The 20,522-nt window shown below is 39.0% G+C and overlaps 1 protein-coding gene across 4 annotated transcripts in view; it reads left to right on the forward strand.

Moving 5' to 3' along the window:
- ALB (albumin) overlaps positions 1 to 20,522 on the forward strand; it is a 36,475-nt gene that overhangs the window by 1,175 nt on the left and 14,778 nt on the right. For 2 of the 4 annotated variants that reach the window (XM_075501337.1, XM_075501336.1), the window contains exons 2-3: positions 18,845 to 18,994; positions 20,380 to 20,423. In XM_075501337.1, the coding sequence (XP_075357452.1) occupies positions 18,845 to 18,994; positions 20,380 to 20,423 (194 nt within the window). Of the gene's footprint in view, positions 1 to 1,714; positions 1,874 to 7,778; positions 7,929 to 8,204; positions 8,372 to 18,844; positions 18,995 to 19,429; positions 20,424 to 20,522 lie in introns of those variants that run through there. The other 2 variants (XM_075501338.1, XM_075501339.1) reach the window with 2 other exon arrangements.

Raw genomic sequence — 20,522 nt, forward strand, 5'->3', positions numbered from 1 at the left:
ATACAAGATGATTGGCTCTGACAGAAGACTGGGCTGAAACACTGAAGGCCCCGGACAGACATTAGGCAGGCATCCTAAGCCTGGGGAAGAAAAGGCAAGCGATACCTTTTGTATTAAAATTAAGGGTTTGATGTATTTTTTGTACTTTGTAGTTTTTACGATGAGCTTTACAAACTAGTCACGATTTTATACCCTTCTCTATAGTCCCAGTACTACCTGGCATATAACAGTATTTTGAACTTGAAATTCTAAAGGGATGATTAGCTAACAATTGACCCAAAGTGTTAAGCTAGAAAGACGCTTATTCTGTCATATATTTAGTACGTTGGGAGTCTGTATCTTATTTGAGAAATGGCCTAAGCACTTGGAATCCTAAAACTTATTAGTACTCTGTGAGACTTACATTTTTACATGCATACATGATTTTTGAAAGTAGATTTCAGGTTCCTAATTTGCTTCACATGCTTTCAAAATGTTTACCCTTTGTGAATATAAAATTGAAAAATACTATGGCAAATTGAGGCGAATAGCATCTGGATGAGATCCTGGATTTCTTTCTGATTCTCTTCAAGTGCTGTATAAGATAAAAATAAAATAAAACCAAGAGAAATGGTAAGATAAGTAGAAGTTTTTGCATATTTTATGTATAATGGATCTGTAATTCAAAACTGTGAATGAGACCTCTCAAGCCAAAACCACCTGCATTTGAATATCAAAGTTTACTTTGGTCAAAGTAATGTTTTGTTGTTTGGGTTTGCTTTTTTTAATTACTGACGTTTAAGGTAGCATCAACTGTGGACTACACAAGAATCAGCTAGGAGGTTAAACATTTCTTACATTTTATGTTTTGCTTGAGTCCTGCCAGTCCATAATGATAATTTCTATAGTAACCACTTTCTAAGTAAACAATTGATTAGTTCTGAAATTAGTCCTTGAAATTGCTTCTCTTTGTGCAGCTCAGGAGATCTTAATGCAAACAGCCTTCTGCTGGCATGCAGAACAACAAGGTTCAAGCCATTGCTTTTCTATCTTCATATAAAGTGTGTCTAGAAAATATTTATACTACCAGACTAGTTTATCTCTGGACAAAAAAGGGGGTGAGAATCTCCGTGTAAAACTTCGTAAGACCTTGGTTTCAGTGAAGGCCATGTAAGAAATTTCTTTGATATCTCAAAAAGGTATGTGAAGTGAAAGAAAAACATTTTTTGCAGACGAATGATAACTAGAAAAATTGTCTAAAAGCCCTCAATCGTCTAAACTTATCTAACCCTCGCAGGATCCTGTGGAGCCTCTGTTTTTCAAAACAGAACCTTCCCTACCTTGTTTATTGTGTGCTGTTCTACTTACTGGCTCACGTTATTTGCCATTTTGTCTTCGCTTCGATGCATTTCCTTTCAACAGCTATATATTGCTGATTCCCTGATCTCCTATTTTAGGGGGAGGTTGGGATACAGTTTTTTAAAAAAAGAGGAAAGATCAATCTTCCTGTTATTTCAGTTTGACACAGTAGATGGAGCTAGACGCTGGCAATCCGTCTTCATCTAAAACTAGTCAGAATTGAGGGCCATGAATGACAAATTCTTTTCTTCCCAACATTCTGGAAATGAAATTTTACTAAAACATTTGATTCTTAAGCATGTATGTCCTAAAAATAATTTTCTTCCATTCAACAGTAAATATAAAGTGATTTGCTTTGTCATTTGTTTCTAGCAGGCTAAACAAGGATTTTTTTCTTCTGTGACATTTACAATGCCATTGACTTTAATGCAAGCTAATTACAGAGTTCGGTGCTGCCTTGAATAGCTTTGTGTTCCTGAATTAGTGTCCTTTTCAATAAGCAGCTCATGTACACGGGAGGAAAAATGCTGATGGGGTGAATTTTCATTTTGTCACCTGTCATTCTCTTATTCTCTCATTCATGAACATGAATTCAGTTATATTTCAAAATGAGGAAGTACCTTTCAAGTACTAGACAGTACTTGAAAAGAGGGCTGCAGTAAGCCAAAATACACATTTACGTACAGATGTCTGGTGAGCAAGCTTGTGAGCGTGCTGAAAGGTGAATCGGGATCATTTATTCTCATTCGTGATTTCGACGCACAGGCTTAGCCTAAGACATCTGATTTGTTTTCTCAAGCCTGGGATTTTCAATTATACACAAGATACTACTTTTCAATACTTAACATTGTATTCCAGAAGTCAGTTTGAACACAAATTCACAAGCTTACCTTCAGACCTTGCTACAGTTTCTCCATGTTCGGCAAAGCTCTTAAATACCACTTAACTTCAGTGAGACTTAAAACATCTGCTTCAGCCTATTTGCATTCCTCAAAGCACTTTACATGTTACCTTTATGTACCCTAATTCAAAATCTTGTGTACCTCTTTGTTAGCTACTGACTATTACTAGCCAGGAAAGCTGTTCATAATTTTTGGAATGCTATGCTTTAGCACTGTTACCGAGTATCTTAAAGAACTTTTCACATTCTATATTTCAAATATCTTTCTTTAATTTAAAAAGACCCGTGTAAGGACAATGAAAACATTTTTCAATAAAAGTACTTCCAAAAGTCTTACACAAATACTTTGCAATAAGAGCACCAAATAAATCGCACATCCTTATTAATCGACAAGTCAGGTTTTCTCTTCATTATTAATCAAAACTCCAGTGAGAGCTGATCTCTGTTATACGCTTCATTATGGCGATTTTCTAAGACTGTCACTGGAATATTAGATGTGGGGTTTTGTGTTGTGTGCTAGAATATTCTGAATAAAGGACAGTACTTACCGGCCTATGTGCACTGTCAGTCCCAGGCAGATACACCTGAGTTTTGTTCAACAGATTGCGTTAGAGACAGTTGCTTACTTAATGATTATTCTACTCTGAATTTTGATCTGTCATGGGATTATTTCCTATGTTCTGCTCATTTCTGGTCATCACCTGTATGTGTTAGAGAACTTGCGACTTCAATGCATTGCAGACAGATCCGTGTACTGTTAGCTTTTGGCTTGTATTTATTTTTGGATTCCGGCAAATACGCATCCACTTTTAGCAGGCAGTTATTATTGCAACAATAATACTTTTTTAGCAAGGGATACTCATGCTAATCAATGCAATGGTTTTACGTTATATGTGTTGTGATTTGATTCGACTGTTGACAAGCTAGGGAAGACTATTCCAAACTATTTCATGCTGCCATTCAGCCTCCAGCAACAACAGAGACGCAGGTCCATTTCAGCCTCCCAGGGGCCTCATTCTTCCTCAACTGCATTCAGTAAAAGTGTTCTCGAAGCGTGGTCGGTAGCTTGCACGCGGGTGCTGAGCTGGCCCAGAAGAGGTTTGATTGCAATGGATCAGATCCTTACAAGCAGCTGGTTTGGGGAAATGTGTCTTTTTAGGATACAGTTTTCATCCATAATGTGAAAAAGCTATGTGATGATGCCGGACTCAGCCATGGTGCTGGGGAGCTGAAATTTGGAATGAGTATGTTATAAAAAAATGGGCTATTGTGGTAGTGGTAACTTTTTAATATGATGTCTCCTATAAAGCATTTGAGTTTAGGGGCATTCAATAGGACACTTAGCTACTAATAATTATAATCATTAGATGACAACTTTGCCAATGAAATTACTGTGACATCTATGTATTCAGAGAACTCTGAGCTTGAGAAAGCGGTCTGGGCCAAAACTGCAGCTCTTTAAAAAATTAAAGAAAGGAAAAAGAAAATCTCACCTTCTAGCTGGAGGAAAGACAATTTAGGAAGTCAAGAGGCAACAACTTCATTGCTGAATCCTTCACTTCTTCTCCCTCTTGTAACTGTATAAGCTATTTTTGTAGTTCAAATTTAATTCATTTGCCTTTTCTAACCAACACATGATCATTCCCTACAGTGTTTTAATAAAGTTCAATTTCAGACAGCTTAGCTGTAAAAGAAACTGTGATAATTTAGAGCTAAGGAAAAAAATCAGATGCTTCCCTATACTGTGGTTTCTGCTGAGTGTTTGACAAAGATCTTGTGCTGTGTGTATTCCCCGATGCCAAACAAGAGGAAGCTAAATGTTTTTGCTACCAGAGCGAATGCAGGAGATTTATGGATATGAATGCTAGTTTTACTACACATTGTTCTACTTCTCTCATTTAAGATATCCTTTAATCCCTTAGTGATCACATTTTTAACAGGTGCTGTGACGATAGGGACATTAACTACCTGTATATTTGTGCATGTTGTGTGTGGTGTGCATATTCACAGAAATGGACAGGTAAGAGCTGTGTGGTTTGTGAATCGCTGGCTCTGCAGGCCTATATAGAACAATACAGGCAAAGTCAGTGGTTCCTAGCTACAGTGTAGCTCAGATAGAGTAACAATATTTACATTTCTTTAAATCTTTTCTGTAAGAAAAACAATGGATAAAATCATGACATACTGAAGTGGCATTTTATACTGAAGAATGGACAACATTTCTTCAAGGAGCCTTATTCCATCAGGCTACTGCTAGGTATTGGTAGTGCTCCCTGCACGGCCGAAGAGCAGAACGCCAAAGGGCCTGCCAGCCCAGTAAGAAAAGGGAAATTGCACAGATGCACCGTTTTTATGTATTTCATTGACACGTCATGCCCCTAATACCATCATCTGATGCTTGCTGAATATAACTATTTAAAACAGCAAACATTTCTGCAAAGTTCTTAAATGAGGCAAATATAAAAAGGCTCAGCCTCTTGAGAACACTGCCATCCTCGGGCACCTCAGGATTTCTCTATTGGTAGCATACAGATCCTTTCTGATAGGCAGTCCTGACAGCAAATATTTGTGCTACAGACCAATAAATCTTACCAAAGTTAAGAGAGGCAGCAGAGGCAAAGAGATCTAGTGAAGCAGAAACGGTTGCAGAGAACATTAATGGCAAAGCCAAGAATGGGACCTATGCATTGCAAATACTTTTTCTCTCTGGTTTTGTTCCTGTGTTTCTACTTTTGACCATTTGCTGTAATAGGTAGCTTGCAAGGTTATTTTGGCAGTATCAGTCTGATCATTTCTAGCCACCTGTAATGTGCAATTATAGATTCAATGGATTTTACTTACAGCAGCCTGAATAAAAGAGGGAAGAAAGAACAATTAACGGAAAGCAAACTTTTATCTTGGTGTAATAGTTTGGCCTGACCGCTGCAGTACCTGTCAAACTAGCACAAATAATTGGTATCTAGATGTTTTTAGGTGTTGCTGAGGCATTCTTATCTGTGTTTTTTAGCATCTTTCACTAGCGCAACAAAGTACAGAGAAACATCTCACAAGCTTTTTATCCTGGAATAGTTAGTCACTAAATGAAAATAGTTTGTAGCAATGAAGTCTGATTAACAGAAAGAATAGCCCTTTCTTTGCCCGCAGGAATGTTACGTTTTTCTCAACGTTGAGGTCCACGGCTTTTCTGTGCAACAGAGTTTTGTTAACAGCAGATGGCATACGTCTACCGCCTGAGGACTGAAAAGGCTTGCTGCATGTTAATCAAGACTAATTCTTATCAAACGCCGATACCCGTTTGCTTCAGGACACATAGTAGCTTTCTCTGCCAGAGCTCTCTTTTGGGAAAGGATTAGGCTTGAACATCGGTTTTAGAATAATCTCAATAGAACCTGAGATAGACCTGCTTTTTACTGTGCATACTTGTGCCTTCTGCACTTATGCCAGAGCTCCTCCCAGCCTGTACTTTTCCCACAGCTCGTTGCAACAGCCTTTTCATCTATTACCGCCGTGCCATCTGCACTAGTCTTCGCTTGTGGTTTTGAGTGGGTTGCTTGGCCTCACATGCAGGAGGTAATTAAACCCATATTAATTCTTTGCTGTGCGACATGGACATTTCCTATTCTTCTGCTAACCAGACTAAAAATATTTGTGTAATTTGGTGTGAAGTAACCTCCTTAAAATATTGTAGAGAGTGTCTAAAGTCCATATGGAAAGATTCAAGACACGATATCTCTTGGCGGTTTTGTAAATGAAACCCCTACCTTCCAAAACCAAGGCCTAATAAAAAGCCTTTTGCATGAAGAACAGCATCCCACTTCTAAGTGTATCCACTTGTGTAAAATAAACTGTTTCTGCACCATTCATGCTAAGCAGTGTCTCTGCTGGAGCTTAACCTTGCGTACATTGTTGACTTCAATGGAGCTATACATTGTGCACACAATTAAGCGTGCTTGTAATTCTTATCTTTGAAGATCCACTGGTATAAAGGCTTGCTTGCACAGACCTCATGGCAGGATAAAGATTTTAATTTTGACCTGACATGAACGAATCTGTGATTTTAGATGTTACTTTACGCAAAAAAAAATTTGATTATTGCTTGATTCTTTTCTTAGCTGTCCAGTTCTCTGGTCGCAGCTGGGGTAAATAAGCAGTGCACTTTTCAAAAGCACACAGTTTTATCTAACTCAGCTTCCAGTGAAGTCAGGCGAGTTTTAGCACTGACTTCGACATGACCAGGATTAGGCCAATGCTGAATATATTTCAAAATCCCACACTGCGGACCTGATAACCTTATTGAGTTGTCAAATAGCTACTTAGGCAATATCAGTGCCCAATAGAGAGGAGTCTCTGATTTGTGTCATTTAAATCTGTCCTTACGCAACTTGAAGTGCAATTATATACTGAAAGGAGGAAGGGAGTACTTGATTTTCCTTTCAGAAGTAGAAGTAGATAGATTGCCTACTTGATAACCAGGAATCAAATAAAGTCATCTCCTTTTTCTTTGAAAAAATAAAAATAATAAACTACACAGAAGTTCCTTGGGAAGCCTAGTCTAAATTTCACCTTCTCCACACAATAATTTTTAGTTCCAGTGTTACATTGTTCTGTATTGAATTTTATGATTAGCTTGATCATGAAGTTTTCTTTTTGTGGGTGGCAAGATCAAATGACCCAGGTCCATGTCAGTGGAGTTTTTGGTTTTTGCCACATGATACAACAACTGTGTGTTTTTTCCAAAGAACAGAAAATTCAGTGCAAAGTTTCATGAATAAATGCCATGAGGACTGATAAAAATACATGTTATCAGTAAAACGGTGAAGGTTACTAGCCCAGGGCTTCTTCATTTGTTGTTCTAAAACCATGACAACGACAAATCTTTTATAGGGTCTGGGTCCGTAGGTCTTAAAAAAGAAAACGTCATTCTTGAATTTCCATAGAGATGATATCTTAATTTTAGAGGCAGACCTGGTGACAAACTGGTATCTTTTTGTTCTCTTGATTTTGTACTTGGTTCAAATGGTCATATTTTTAATGGAAGGTCTGTTCACAGGATATCTTCCTATTCACATCTGACTATTGCATGAAATCAGGCGCCTACCAAAACAGTTCAGTTTTGCAGGTATAATTCACGTCGCATTAGTCTCCATTCATTCAGTTTCATGGGATAGTCAGTGTAAGACAAAATGGGGCCTGCAGGATCAGAAATCTTGTTCTATTTTGTGGTAGTGGGAATGGCATTGAACATTCTGAACTTACACTGCCGATAACGATGGATCCTGTGCTTTCCATATACAGGATTTTACCTGAAACCACACTTCCTCATGCACATCCCATTTTGCTTATGTTGTGTTCCTTTTCATACAGATTTTTTGACAGAAATGAAGTACACAAGGAACATGAGGCTCAGTCTTTCTAAGACATGTTGAACTTTGTATATTTTCCAGTATAAGATCTCCAGGAATTATATTAAACATCTTTTGGGTGACTATTTCAATCCTTTCAAGTTTTTAGGTTTAAGATTGTTCCTTATGATTGGCAGGATAAATTCAACACTCAGACTTGCATTTACAACTTGGAAGATGTGGAGTGGGAGTGGGCTTACATGTGTGAGAGCGTCACTGGGACTAATACAATCTAATCTGCACATTCCTAGAAGTCTGAAGAGGAAAATAATAACCATTCTAAAAGGGTAAGGCTGTCACAAATAGCCAGTCTTGCTCTCTGAGAAGAGACATCAAGGTCAGGCATAGCAGCTGGACTCTGTCATTCCTAGTCTGAGAAATGGGCATTTGTCCGTGTAGGTCATAGTTGAGTACTGGTTTCTAGGGAGCAGTGTTGTAGTTTGTTAATTTGTTTTGAGTTTTTATTGGACATAGGTCAGGGCTAGCAGATTAAAAGATGTTTGTCATTTGAAAGGTTTGAACATTTTAAACATTCATTCTTTCTTGAACTGCTTTGGTTGTAGATCACAAAACACCATCCCCGGGGACAACGAATGCATTCAGAAGGGTAATTTCCCATGGATTTGGTGCTGCCGTACCTCAGACTCCTATTGGGAGTTTTACTGGTGTCTTCAGTAGGAGCAAAGACATGCTGGTGATATTTCTGATCAAGCAACCATTACAACATCAAGTAGGCCTGGTCTACCTATTTATTGCACAGTTTTCATGTAAAATGTCCCTTAGTTGAATCCAAAATGTTTCACCGGAAACATCAGAGTTCTGATAAACTTTCATGAAATCCAAAGTTAGGTTTCCTACAGAACCATATTGGGTTTAACAAACCTGCAGGGAGTCAGGCCCTGTTCCTGTAGGATTTCTAGCTTTGGGGCACCCACTCAAAGGAGCCAAGAACATCAGTACTCTGGGATGCCAAAGCATCCACCCCAAAACTCTTCACAGTGCTGACAGCAAGGAGGCTACAGTGCCCAACCGTGCAGCAGGACCTTGGATGCCGTGAGACTCGTGTTCATGTCAGGCTTTCAACATTTTCAGGCTTCCTGTTCTTACACCAGCAGCTGAGTCCTAGGTCTTGGCTCAGCCTGAGGCACCCCTCTCTGCCAGTAGGAACTGTGAGAAATTTGGTTCAACACATAATTTGCACAGCCTCCAACTTCCCTTCCCAGGGAGCCAGGAATCTGGCAGCCTTAGGCAACCCTGGCGTGGAAAATACTTATTAAGACACAGGAGGCAGACATATAAATGAGGTAATATGACTAGCTATTTATGAACAGGGACAGGGGGATCCCCCCCCGTTACCATAAGGGCCACAGGGCAGGATTCCTATCTTTCTAAGTCAAGCACCTACTTTTGGTTAAGTGACATGCGTCCTTCACTCCATGGCTGTATTCACTAGATCTGCAGTGACTTTAGAGGAAGCCTCGAGTCTCTTTGCAGTGAGAATAGCTCAGGTACCTGTACTGTAGACACCTGAAGCTTAGTAAGACGAATCCCACTCTGTGTTTCCAGCACTCATAGTCATGAAGAAAAGTCAGAAACCTAAGTTCACTTAAAAGCGCAGGAGCCAGGTAAGGGCGATTCTATAAGATTAATTCTTATCATTTAATTGCATGAGTTATTTTTGAGATCTATATAGATTATGAATATGCTCAACTGGCAATATTGAACCACTGTTGGTATTAGAATAAAAGGCATTTGAACAGAAAGCAAATGTCAAGGACTGCCAGCGTGGGGTTGGAGGGCAGTATAGAGGAATGGCCTAGCGAGTACAGCCACTGGCTAATTGATCCAAAAAACAACACTAAAAGCTTCATGTGCAAAGAGTTTGTTAATATTTCTTTTCATGACTTGAGAAGGATTCTCGGTCATGGAAAGACTGAGCATCAAATTAAAATTCAAATCAGTTTTGATTCAAATCAGTTTGAATGCTAATTCAAATCGATTAACATCAAAATAAAAAAACCCCACAACAACACAGCTATTCAGACTTTGTAAGCCACAGATCTATCCGGTGCCTCTTGTTAATTCCTTTGATGTGACTGTCTGGACTAATCTTTTTATTACTTATTTAAGAGAACCACATGAACCATATAGATCTTTGCTAAGCTTAATCACATTTTCTGGTCTTGGATGAAATTTTTCTGATTCTTGGAATTCTTTTAAAATCAAGTCTTCCTGAAGGCTCTCAAATTAGGTACCCCAAATCACTTGTCTCCTCTGAAAATCAGAGCTTGCAAGCAGTACTCTAAAGAAAAAATGAACAAACAAACAAAATAAGCAACATTTCCTCAGTTTCATACTATTTTTTAGTCACTTCCTTAACATTGGGAATCCCAGGTTTCCATTATCACGTGCTATATTGTAACAAATAAAGGTAAAGAAGAGTATATGAAAGAAAACAGCAACCAGAAGAAAGACGTTTTGTTGCTGCTGCTGCAAATCGAATTCTCTTCTAAGAGATAATTACGTGCTGGTAATACTTTGGGAGTTTGATTCACATTTAACGTAGTGCTGGACCTGGAACTACAAGCCAGAGATCACCTAATAAATGTGGTCTGTTTGAATGTTGCTTGAAAAGCTTTTAGCTGTTAAAAACAATTGATTTTTTCAGACAGAAAAGTACACATGCTTAGGTTTGACTAATTGAACTTTGCTTCTGAGGCTAAGACAAAAATGTTGAAATATTTCACTGTGGTTTTGGATTTCACCTGCAGGGACAGAAAGCTTCACATTTAATTCATGGAGCCTCAGAATTCATTCTAGCAGAATAATATGCAGATGTGGATTATCTTTTTATGTCACTGAGTAAATGGCAGTGCCACCTTGCAAAATTTCTTAACCTGCCTGCTTCGAAAGAATGGAACAGGCTCAGTCCTAGCTGTAGCAGGCCTGCTTGGTGGGCTGCAGAGCTCTGGACCCCATTTCTTCCTGTTCGTCCTTACCCCTCTGCTCTCAGAGTTTGAGAGTTCCTTGCTGTGATGTCAGGGAGCTGAGTCCTACCTCTACGCACATACTGGCTTTGAGGAAACTGAAAACCTGGGTTCCGATAGGAGTGCTGAAAGGAGCAATAGTTTTGAATACAACTCTGATAGAACTTTGTTAACTCTATACGGGACTGAAAGGATTCTTCCTTACATGTTCATCTGTCTCTCTTGCGCTAAAAACATTCCTCTAGCGACGAGGAGCTACTAGTGGCTCTACAAGCATCTATTCTCCTCTTAAGGTGCCAGTTCAGGCCCTGACTCTTACCTGAAGAAATTCCAAAGGCAGTAGGGGATATTTGAGGCGGAAAATGCCACTGCTGCTCCAGGGCTTCATTTAAAATAACTATCTTTCAATTTTTCCAAGTTGTGAGGGCTTTACCTTCAGGAATTGCTTAGTCAGAAATGAAGGAAAGAAGGAGAACAGGATCACTCTCTTTTTCTTCTTAATGCTTGAACATTTACAAGTTGTCTTAAATAGATAAACTAGTATCTTCCCAAGAAACAAACCGACAAAAAAAAAATCCAGAGGCCATAACAGAAAAATCAGCACAAAATCAGAGAGCAATTATAGCGGTAACACAGGTTCTGTTTCTATGGAGATGGACGTGAAAGAGAAAATATTTATCAGGTCTGCAGTTTTTAGGCCAGAATAGGAAAACTGTAAGTTTACAATGAAACTAAATGAAAAATAGGACCAAGTAAGAGTGTCAGCACTGCTGAGGGGCAAAGGCTGTCAGAGATGCAGTAACATCTGGGTGTGTCAGCTGCAGAATGGGGGAGTCTGTGTAAAATGTCAGCCATTTTCCGAAGTCCTACAGCCCCGCTAGATGTAAAGCAATTTTTTCAACTCTTAAAGTGTTTCAAATTGGGAGCAAAACCAATGGCTCTCAGAATCATTAGTTCATTTTCAACATGCTTGTCTTCTGATTTTAGCAAATACACCTGCTTATACTTACAAAAAAGTTTGTAGCCATGTTGTTTATAAACTGGAGATTTATCAAAAAAACCCAAAAAAGCTCCAGACATTTCCTGCCATTCCTCAGAAGTTTTCAATATCCCTTTCATTGCTAAACCTGAAGTACGTCAAACCTAGAAAAGAAATATTAATAATCTCTTGCCAAAAAAAAGCTTTCAGCTTTGGCTCTGGACTGAGCTGTGTTCACTGAATGGCTCTTCTATACCGCCAAAGACCATCAAGCTACAGTTGACTGCAGTTGCACTTTTCCAGGCACAGTGCCACCAACAATTTCTTTGAGGTTGAATGCCATTTTTTGGCTATCGGAAAGAAAATAGCCATGACGGAGACAGACTGGTGAAAAGGATGAACCGTAGAGACTCTTAGTGAGAATTTTCAGAGAACTTACAGTAGATCTGTTAGGATCATTAGAAATACATGAAGTAGCTCACAGCTAAACATAGGCATAAGTAGAACAGATTCAACAACAGTTTATCAAACATGAAAACACAGGAAAAATATTTCAAAACTGGTGGGAAATGAAGCACAGAAATAAAAATAGAATTTAAACAAAACAAAGGCTTCGTATGCTATTGAAAAATCACGCTAATGAAATGTATACGGATCCACATATATCAGCTATGCCAACTGTTTTTAAATGGCACCTTAAAGAAGAATGCAAGCAGCCACTGAGAATATGAGCTTCTGTGGAGATACGACATCAGCGGCATACAAAACAGCAAAAATAGGTGGATCATAAAACTCAGAAGAACACAGGCTGCAAAGCTCAGGCAGCGGCATGGAAATTGGAAACTGAGTGCCAAAAAGTTTCTAGGGCACAAGTGAACGTACTGGATTCCAAAGGCCTCGGGAGAATTATGTAAGAGGAAGAAAAAAGATCGCCACTGACAGTTGTATCACGAAACAAACATCAATCGCACCACCGCAACAATTTAAATTCCGGATAGCATATCAGAGAAATTTATAAAAAATACTGAAGCAAAAGGTGCTTTCTGATAAGGACTTCATGAACGGAATAACGCTGCACCTAGGATAATTCTTTCCTACATCTATTTTGCAATTAGATGTGCACTTCACTCATACCAAAACATCACTCTGATGTTTTTTGAGGGACCTTATAACTAGAAATGGATAAAACGATCAAGCCAGTACCTCATCTACTTTGCGGATTACCTACTTGTATTGACAGAAAAAAAAGTCACGGGGACATGGAAAAAAAGAGCCTAATTCTGAGAAGTCACAGAACTTGCCAGCTGATAGCCCTCACAAAACACTGAAGGCTGCGCATTTGGATAGATTCAAGCCATTTAATGCATTATAGAGGAGTCGGTATGAAATGCCTACAATCAGTAAGTTATTACCTCACAGGGCAAAACAAAACCGTTCTTGTACTTGCTGCAAAAGCATGATATTGGCAACTGATATTACTTGATAAGGGAAACAGCTACATCACCACATTGTGGATTTCATGAGAGAAATTGGTAGGGATGATAGAATGCCCTGGGGATCAAATGTACAGGATTTGAAAAGCAGGGCAGGCAACAAGACTCACTGACAGGACTCACACACGTTAGAGATTAACGTTGAAACGGAGAGTATTTTGGATGTAGAGACAGCATAACAAGACGTGTAGCAAGGTATGAACTCAATCTCTTCTCTTTGATCAACGTAAGTAGGGAAGATGGAAGAACAAGGTGATTTCTGGCTCATTGCTGCACCATACACGATATACTTGCTAACTTACTCGCAGCTTGCTTTCAACAGGTAAAACCAACAGAGAAGACATCCCACATCTAAAAGATATTATTACATCATATCAAAGCCTTCCTTAAAAAATATTTAACGTTTTTTTCCATGTCAGCCTAGTGTATATAAACCCCCAGGATGAATAGAAGATGGAAATGCAAGAGAGGCAGTTCATCTAAATGATAAAGCAAAGAATAGGGACTAACTTGCCCATTCTGAAATTCAGTGATATTCTGCAATGTGAATGAGTAGACGGCTGCAAAGCGTGTTGCTGCCGAGATGGGGATTGGGGCATTGTTTCTAGAAATATGGCAACCAGGAGCTTTCACGTTCATCTTACTAATACCCACAGAAAAATGTACGCACAACTGAAGTATCTTGCAATCACCTGCATGTGTAATAAGCTCCACAGCATAGTGGGGAAGGAGAGTCTTCAGAAACTACTGTAAATAATCAGAAGGCATTTTTATGAAGTACCCTACGCACCCCCAGAACACTGGTATATGATGTTCTTGCAGTAGCAGAGCTAAAACTGAGATCCTGTGAGATGCGTATAGATGATTTCTCACACAGCAGTCCTAGATCACAAAGAGAAAGCTATGAAAAATGCATTTTTCTTCCTAAGGGAAAGCATCATTTAAAGCAATGACATAGGAGATTGAAGGCAGGAACTTGAAAGAACAAGAATAAGCTCTGAGCAGAGAGTCACAATTGCTACTATAAGGATAGTTGGAAAATCTGCATATGAAAAAGGGCATCATGTATAAGCAATATACTATTAAACACATATTCCTGAGAAAAGCTGTTCTTGAAAAGTACGTTAGAGCCATTTTGACTTCTCATATGCAGATCACTAAAAGAGAGATGAAAGACCTGGTAAATAGCTATGTCATATATAGGAAAATCAAGGGCCAGACAATGAAAGTATGCAACGTTCCCAGTAGAGCTCGGTATACCTTAGGAATGCACATAAATGATCTCATTACCGTAAACCATTATCTAGGTTTTTGGAAGTGATAGGTGTTGTCAGATACTGCTGCAGGGATTACTCTAAGCAAAGCAACATAGCATTTCAACGGGTACTGTACTGCAGTCATTGGTTTGGAGCCGGTTGGCGCAACTTGGCAGGAAACAGACATTTACTTGCATCTTCATTATATCACAGCCAGTCAAATAGTGAAGGTAAACTACTGGGTAAACTTCTCGATACTGTGCTAAAGAGCACAGCAACAAAGGAATATACATAAATGCCACAGCGAATAGGAAAAAGCTGACTCAGAAGCCTGATGCTGGCAGTCTTAATATCACTACCATTGCCAGTGAAGTAAAGGACAAAATAGGAAGAACAGGCAAAGCGTGTATTGTCTGAAGCCTAATATAACCAAGAGGCTAACAGCTTAGCAGAAAAACTCAAACAGAAGACCATGCATGAATCATTTTCAAACTGTGCACTTGAAAGTAAGCGTCTGACGAACACTTCAGGGAAAGCAGCACTGAATTCACTGTAATGAAGCTATAAATCCTTATAGTCCCGTAAATGAGAAACTGTAATATTGACAATATAAGCATAGTGAAATAGGCAGCCTACTGAGACCTGGTCAACAAGATGTTGAAAGACCACTGACTTGCACTGGCTTCTCCTCCGTCTGCTTGCGAGGCCTTCCCAAGGCCTTTTGGGCTAGCATGCTGTGAAAGAACCTTTTTCCAACCCCTGCCGCAGTAAATGCCTTGTTAACAGGTAATTAGGGGACTACCTAAGCAAAAAGAAAGGAATAACTTAAAAAAGCAGAGTCATTCATATATGTGTGTGTGCGTGTGTCTTGAGATGGACTTTGGAAGGTATAATGTCAAACGATGCAATCAGGTTATCAAATTCAAGCTTAACTTTGCAATCTGGAAAACATACAGCCACCATACATAACAATACAAAACATTTTCATACAGGTATGAAAACCATTGGTTTTTTTGTATGCTTTTCAGCATAATTAAAACAATGCCTGCTTTCCGGATGGACTTGATGATAGAGCAAGAGCATAGAGGGGACGATGAGGTCTGCATGTTACCCTGTCTGAGGTCTTTCTCCTTCACTTTGAAGAAAGCACCGAATACTGCACGTTCTGGCCACTCTTGTCTGTGTTCTGGATTTTGGCATGAAGTATTTGGCATGAAACTATTTCGGTGTTGAGGATGCAGATTCGTAGTCCTGAATCTGTTCCAGCAGAAGACTACAGGAATAAGACAGTAAATTACAAATTGAGCTTGTTGGAATTAGATGTTTGAATTATTTAGGTGCAGTGAGATTATGAGTAGTCATTCTGGTTGATTTAAAAATGCTTATTTTAATGAAAGAAAATGCTGTAAAACTGCAGATGAGTGGCTTAGCATCAGAACAGGGGACGTGCCCAGAAGATATGCCCTGTCATGGAATGCTGTTAGCTACACCTTAACAGGTCTCTGTCTATTCTGCTACAGTGATCAAATCCTTTCCACATTTATGTTTGCTCATCAGATGGGCCTTCTTGCTCATTTTATATCTATGAGTCCATCTCTGTTCAAATAAAAGGCATATATCTGTTTGAGATGTTTGACTTGTTTTGCACAGGAGCCAAACATCAGTGATAAGAATAGCAAACATAATGCACCAGAGCAGGAAAAGACTGGTACCTGACCATGTCTCCAGAACTACAGACATTTATTTAGAGATATACTGATAATTACAGTTGTTTAAAAAATGAGCTACTGTCCAATGGAGAAAAAAAAAAAAAAACAGCCAAGCAACATGTCTGTAGGCACAGGACTGGAAATAGGAGATGGTGACACCTTTTTCAGCATTATCTCACTTCCACCTGCAGACAGATGAGAAGTAGCATTCTTTTTGCTGGTTCCATCCGCTTTGGCAGAAGGGTACTTTTCATTTTGAGGAAGAAAAGAAATTGCTAGTTGGCTGCCCTCCTTCGTGTTATCATTAGATACGTAAAAAGCCCAAGTAAAACAAAGAACAAAACCACCTCCAAAACAGAACTCCGGTTACTGGCAGTAGTTGTGATCCTGGCACATGAAGGTCTCCAGGTTTGGTGTGTACCTCATGGTCCATTCATACAAACAAAACTTTTGGTCTTTAAAACAAAGAAGAAACAGCAGTAAATAAAACTGAGGGCCACAAAATTAGAGGGTTACTAACAGCCTTTGGTTTTTGAGAGATCACTTCAAAAAGGACTTAATTTCCAAAAGTGCTCTGGCAGTTGTTCCAATGATCTATCAAATCTGTTACTCAAAAATCTCATGCAATTTTAGTACATTTTGGTCCACATCTGTGTAACTTTCAGTGGGAACCTTAATCCCGGTGAAATATGAATAGCTTTCCCTTTGATTTCTGAATGCTTTCCACTCTCCTGCAATCTCCTTCAAGTGCAAACCACCTGAACATAGAGGTGAATGGGTGGGTATTCTCTGATAAAGGAGGTGTTATTGTAAAACTAATGGCTCAGAAATTCCTTAAGAGCTATGGCTCTACCATGGCATCTCTTCATCCTTCCTGATTATGTTGTATCCAGCATAAGAGAGCACACAGCACAAAATGAAGCCTGGCCATATGCAAACAGAAGTTGGTTAAATAGGTATCCGGAAAGTATTTCTCCAGCAGGAGTCTGAGAATGAAGTAATCCACTTCGTATCTACTCTTTCACTTTGCACAGCACAGTATGAGGGAATATTTTTAAATGATGCGTCCTTTTTTTCCAGGTCAATTACTCTAAGAATTACTGTCCATTGGTCCCCCACATCTGAAATAACACTAGTTACCATCTGTAATTTAGACATAAATGTGTGTGAAAATGCATTTCTTAAAATGCAATGGATACGTCCTTTCTGTAATACCGGGATAACTTTGTTGAAAGTGTACTCAATGCAGTATGGAAGAATTGAGTAACAGGAAGCTCAGTATAATATTTAATATTGTTAAACAAACATCAGCATTGGAGTTCAGATCTCTCTTTCAGCAGTTATATGAAAAGTTGGCATGAAGTACAGGACAGACAACAGAAGATATCTAGAAATAAACATGGACCCTGTATTACAAACTTACATATTAACTCTAGGGAACCAGTAGTGTTCTTGCTAACACTGCACAATGCCGCAGGGGAAAATTCCAGATAGCTTTCAAGATGCAACATTACATATCGAGACTTTTTCTTGTGCTAAATTTCAACATAACAGAAAATACTTTCCCCTCTCAGTCCTTGGCTGTCATTTTCTGAAGGCTGCTTGGATACAGCCTGAGAGCATTTCAGGAGCTGTTCTAAGGCACGATTTGCCACTACCACATTTTTTCACCACTTAGACTTGGGCAATGTTCCAGTCTGGTTGCCTTTTACAGTCACTGTATGGTTATCAACGAGACACCTAAATGTGTGTTTACATCTCACCGAGTGCTCTGTTAAGATTTGAAAAAAGACACAGGTTCAAGACGGAGGTAAATCAAGCTGATGTTGGTGGTAAAGTTATATTCCATTTTTACAGTGGCTTTCATTGGGTCAGAAGGTACTTGTCTGATTGCTGAGTTAGCTCCTTGCATTCATTTTATCTGAGATCTTGGAAGAAGTATTGTTAAACCCCTGTATCCACCATTCCACCTCTCACCATTTATATCTATGCCAAATGTGTGCAGAAGTTTCCAAACTCAGAATGCTGATATAGCCAAGCGTCAGTGTTTTAAGGGACTGTGCAAAAAAATGCTAGGTAGTCTTCAGCCATTCTGAAGGTTACAGGTTAATCAAAAAGATCCAGGTTTTAGTGATGGGTTCTTCTTTGACAGAGGGATATGGTCAGTAAAACCAATTACAGACTGAAGTGTTTAACCAGCTCTTTCCCAGGATTTCGTTAGGCTAAATAGCAGCACAGGTCTGAAAGGGCCAGATTGCTCATCATTATTCCCATCATTCTCCAGAAAGTTGGTATTTTGCTACAACCACCTGAAAATAATCCCTATTTCTAACATTATGACAAAACAAGGGTGCTTTTCTGCAAATTTGGCTTTCCCCCACCATCCTTCATGTAAGAGTTAGCCAGATAACCTTTAATTCCCAAAAGAGAGCCTTGTTCCTTTAAGTCACTAACAAGAATGCTGTTTTTCACCTGCAAAGATATCAGGAGCAGACTTAGGAAAATGCAAGACTTTTTTGCAAAAGCAGCAGCTAGTACATATTTCATTGTATCAAACTATTCTGTAAACTCATCTAAGTTTTATGTGGTTACTCATGGAGAACAGAATGGTCTTTCTGAAAGACAAGATGCATTGCCTTGACATTTTTCTAATGAAAATTGCCTGCAAATATTTTCTGCTTAGACATGTCATTTGATTTATTTAAGACATGTTTAAAAACTCAAATTCAGAAACAAAATGAAGTCTTGGGTTTTTTGTTTTGTTTTGTCAAATTTCCAGAAAACTTAAAATTGAATTAATCATACTACTCCCAGTAGGAATAATACAGAGTTGTGGCAAAACTGCTGACTTGAGAAAAAAAAACAGAGTAGAAAAGGGAACCTTAAAGACTAAGGAAGTGTTAGAAGACCTTGCTCTAAGCTATACCAGGTGGGTACTTGCTACAAGAAGCAATGAGTTGCGAGGCAGAGCACGACCTCCAGCAACGCACCGAGAGTAGTTGTGTGGGTTGACATCCAGCCACCAGAGAGAGAAGTTCATTAAAAGTAAATCATAGTATTTCCCACTGTGGTACTGTTATCACTTTGCACTCCGTAAGGATCCAACCTTATACTTGTATTTTTTTTTTAAGCCTCTCACTGAGTGTTCTGGAAAAATAATTTCAATTCTATTGCATGTCCCGGGGCTCTGTGCAAACTTCACAATTCTTCCTGTGTCTGATCTCCTGAGTTACCCACTCATCAATAGAAAATTTTTTGAAGACGAGAGCGGTGCTTAAGTAAGAGAATACTATTGGGAGGATGTCAGCCCAAATAAGGAATTGCAAAAATTATGAAATGACAGCTCTTGCAAATGTTTACACAGGTATTTGGCAGTTTTGTGGATCCTGATGAATAGCAGTACCCACAGAAAACCAGAACGGGACCTAACCAATCAGGTGCCCAACTCAGCCCTTTGGCCGTTTGAGCAGCCTTCCTCTTGGAAGTTACCCTAAGTGTATGTCCCAAAATTTGGAGTGAGATGCAGTCTTGTACAGTGTAAAAGTGTCAGTTCCAACTCACTGACACAGATCTGTTGTCTGCGTGAAATTGTTCCCCTTGGGAGCTACATATATTGTGAGATTCGGATTCCTTGGTACCTGTTCCACACTTTTACCTTCTCTTTCTTTAAGAATTCGGAAGCCAGCTGAAGTTGGAGATGCTCTTTACCTGTATCTTTGCGCTCATTGCTGTATTTTACCAATCTGTATTTTTTATACCAAAGTCTAGATGAGCCATCTCATCTTTGTGAAGTGATTTAAAGGTAAAATTCTCTAATTACAAGCGAGTATGCGGACTGAGTCCTATCTGGGTGAATTGTTAATGTACAATACCAACCTGCTTTGCTTTTGAACAAATACTAGCAAAAAAAAAAAAAAAAGCACAGCTATAGGATTAGACTTGATGACTTTTTTGTCTGATGCCTTGAACTCCTTGTTTGTTATTTGATAAGGAAATTTACGCAAAACTTTATCTATTTGGGTGCTGGAAGGTTCAACCTTTTCAGGACAAAAAGGCCCAGAGTAACACATAATAAACAAATAATATCAAATTCATTTTTGGCAAGGACAGTCCAAGTTTTGTAATCTTCTTCAGACCAAATGGAAATCTACAAATGCCAGCTCTATGGTTAATATTTTACAGACACGGGCAGTAAAGGGTATATAAGCAAACGCTTTCCCTTCAATCTTCCTAGCATTTCTGAGCAATTTAGCCCACCTCATAATCTGCAACCATGAAGTGGGTAACGTTAATTTCATTCATTTTCCTCTTAAGTTCTGCCAGATCCAGGAATCTGCAAAGAGTTGCTCGAGAGGCAGGTAAGAAAGGACTAATTAGTTGTCTTTGCAGTCTTTGTTATATCAATTTAATGCCTTTAATGCAATTGCACAAACAATTCTTGCAAGTCTGATCCAAAG

The sequence above is a fragment of the Mycteria americana genome, chromosome 4 (assembly GCF_035582795.1).
Source record: "Mycteria americana isolate JAX WOST 10 ecotype Jacksonville Zoo and Gardens chromosome 4, USCA_MyAme_1.0, whole genome shotgun sequence".
NCBI classification, from domain to species: Eukaryota; Metazoa; Chordata; class Aves; order Ciconiiformes; family Ciconiidae; genus Mycteria; species Mycteria americana.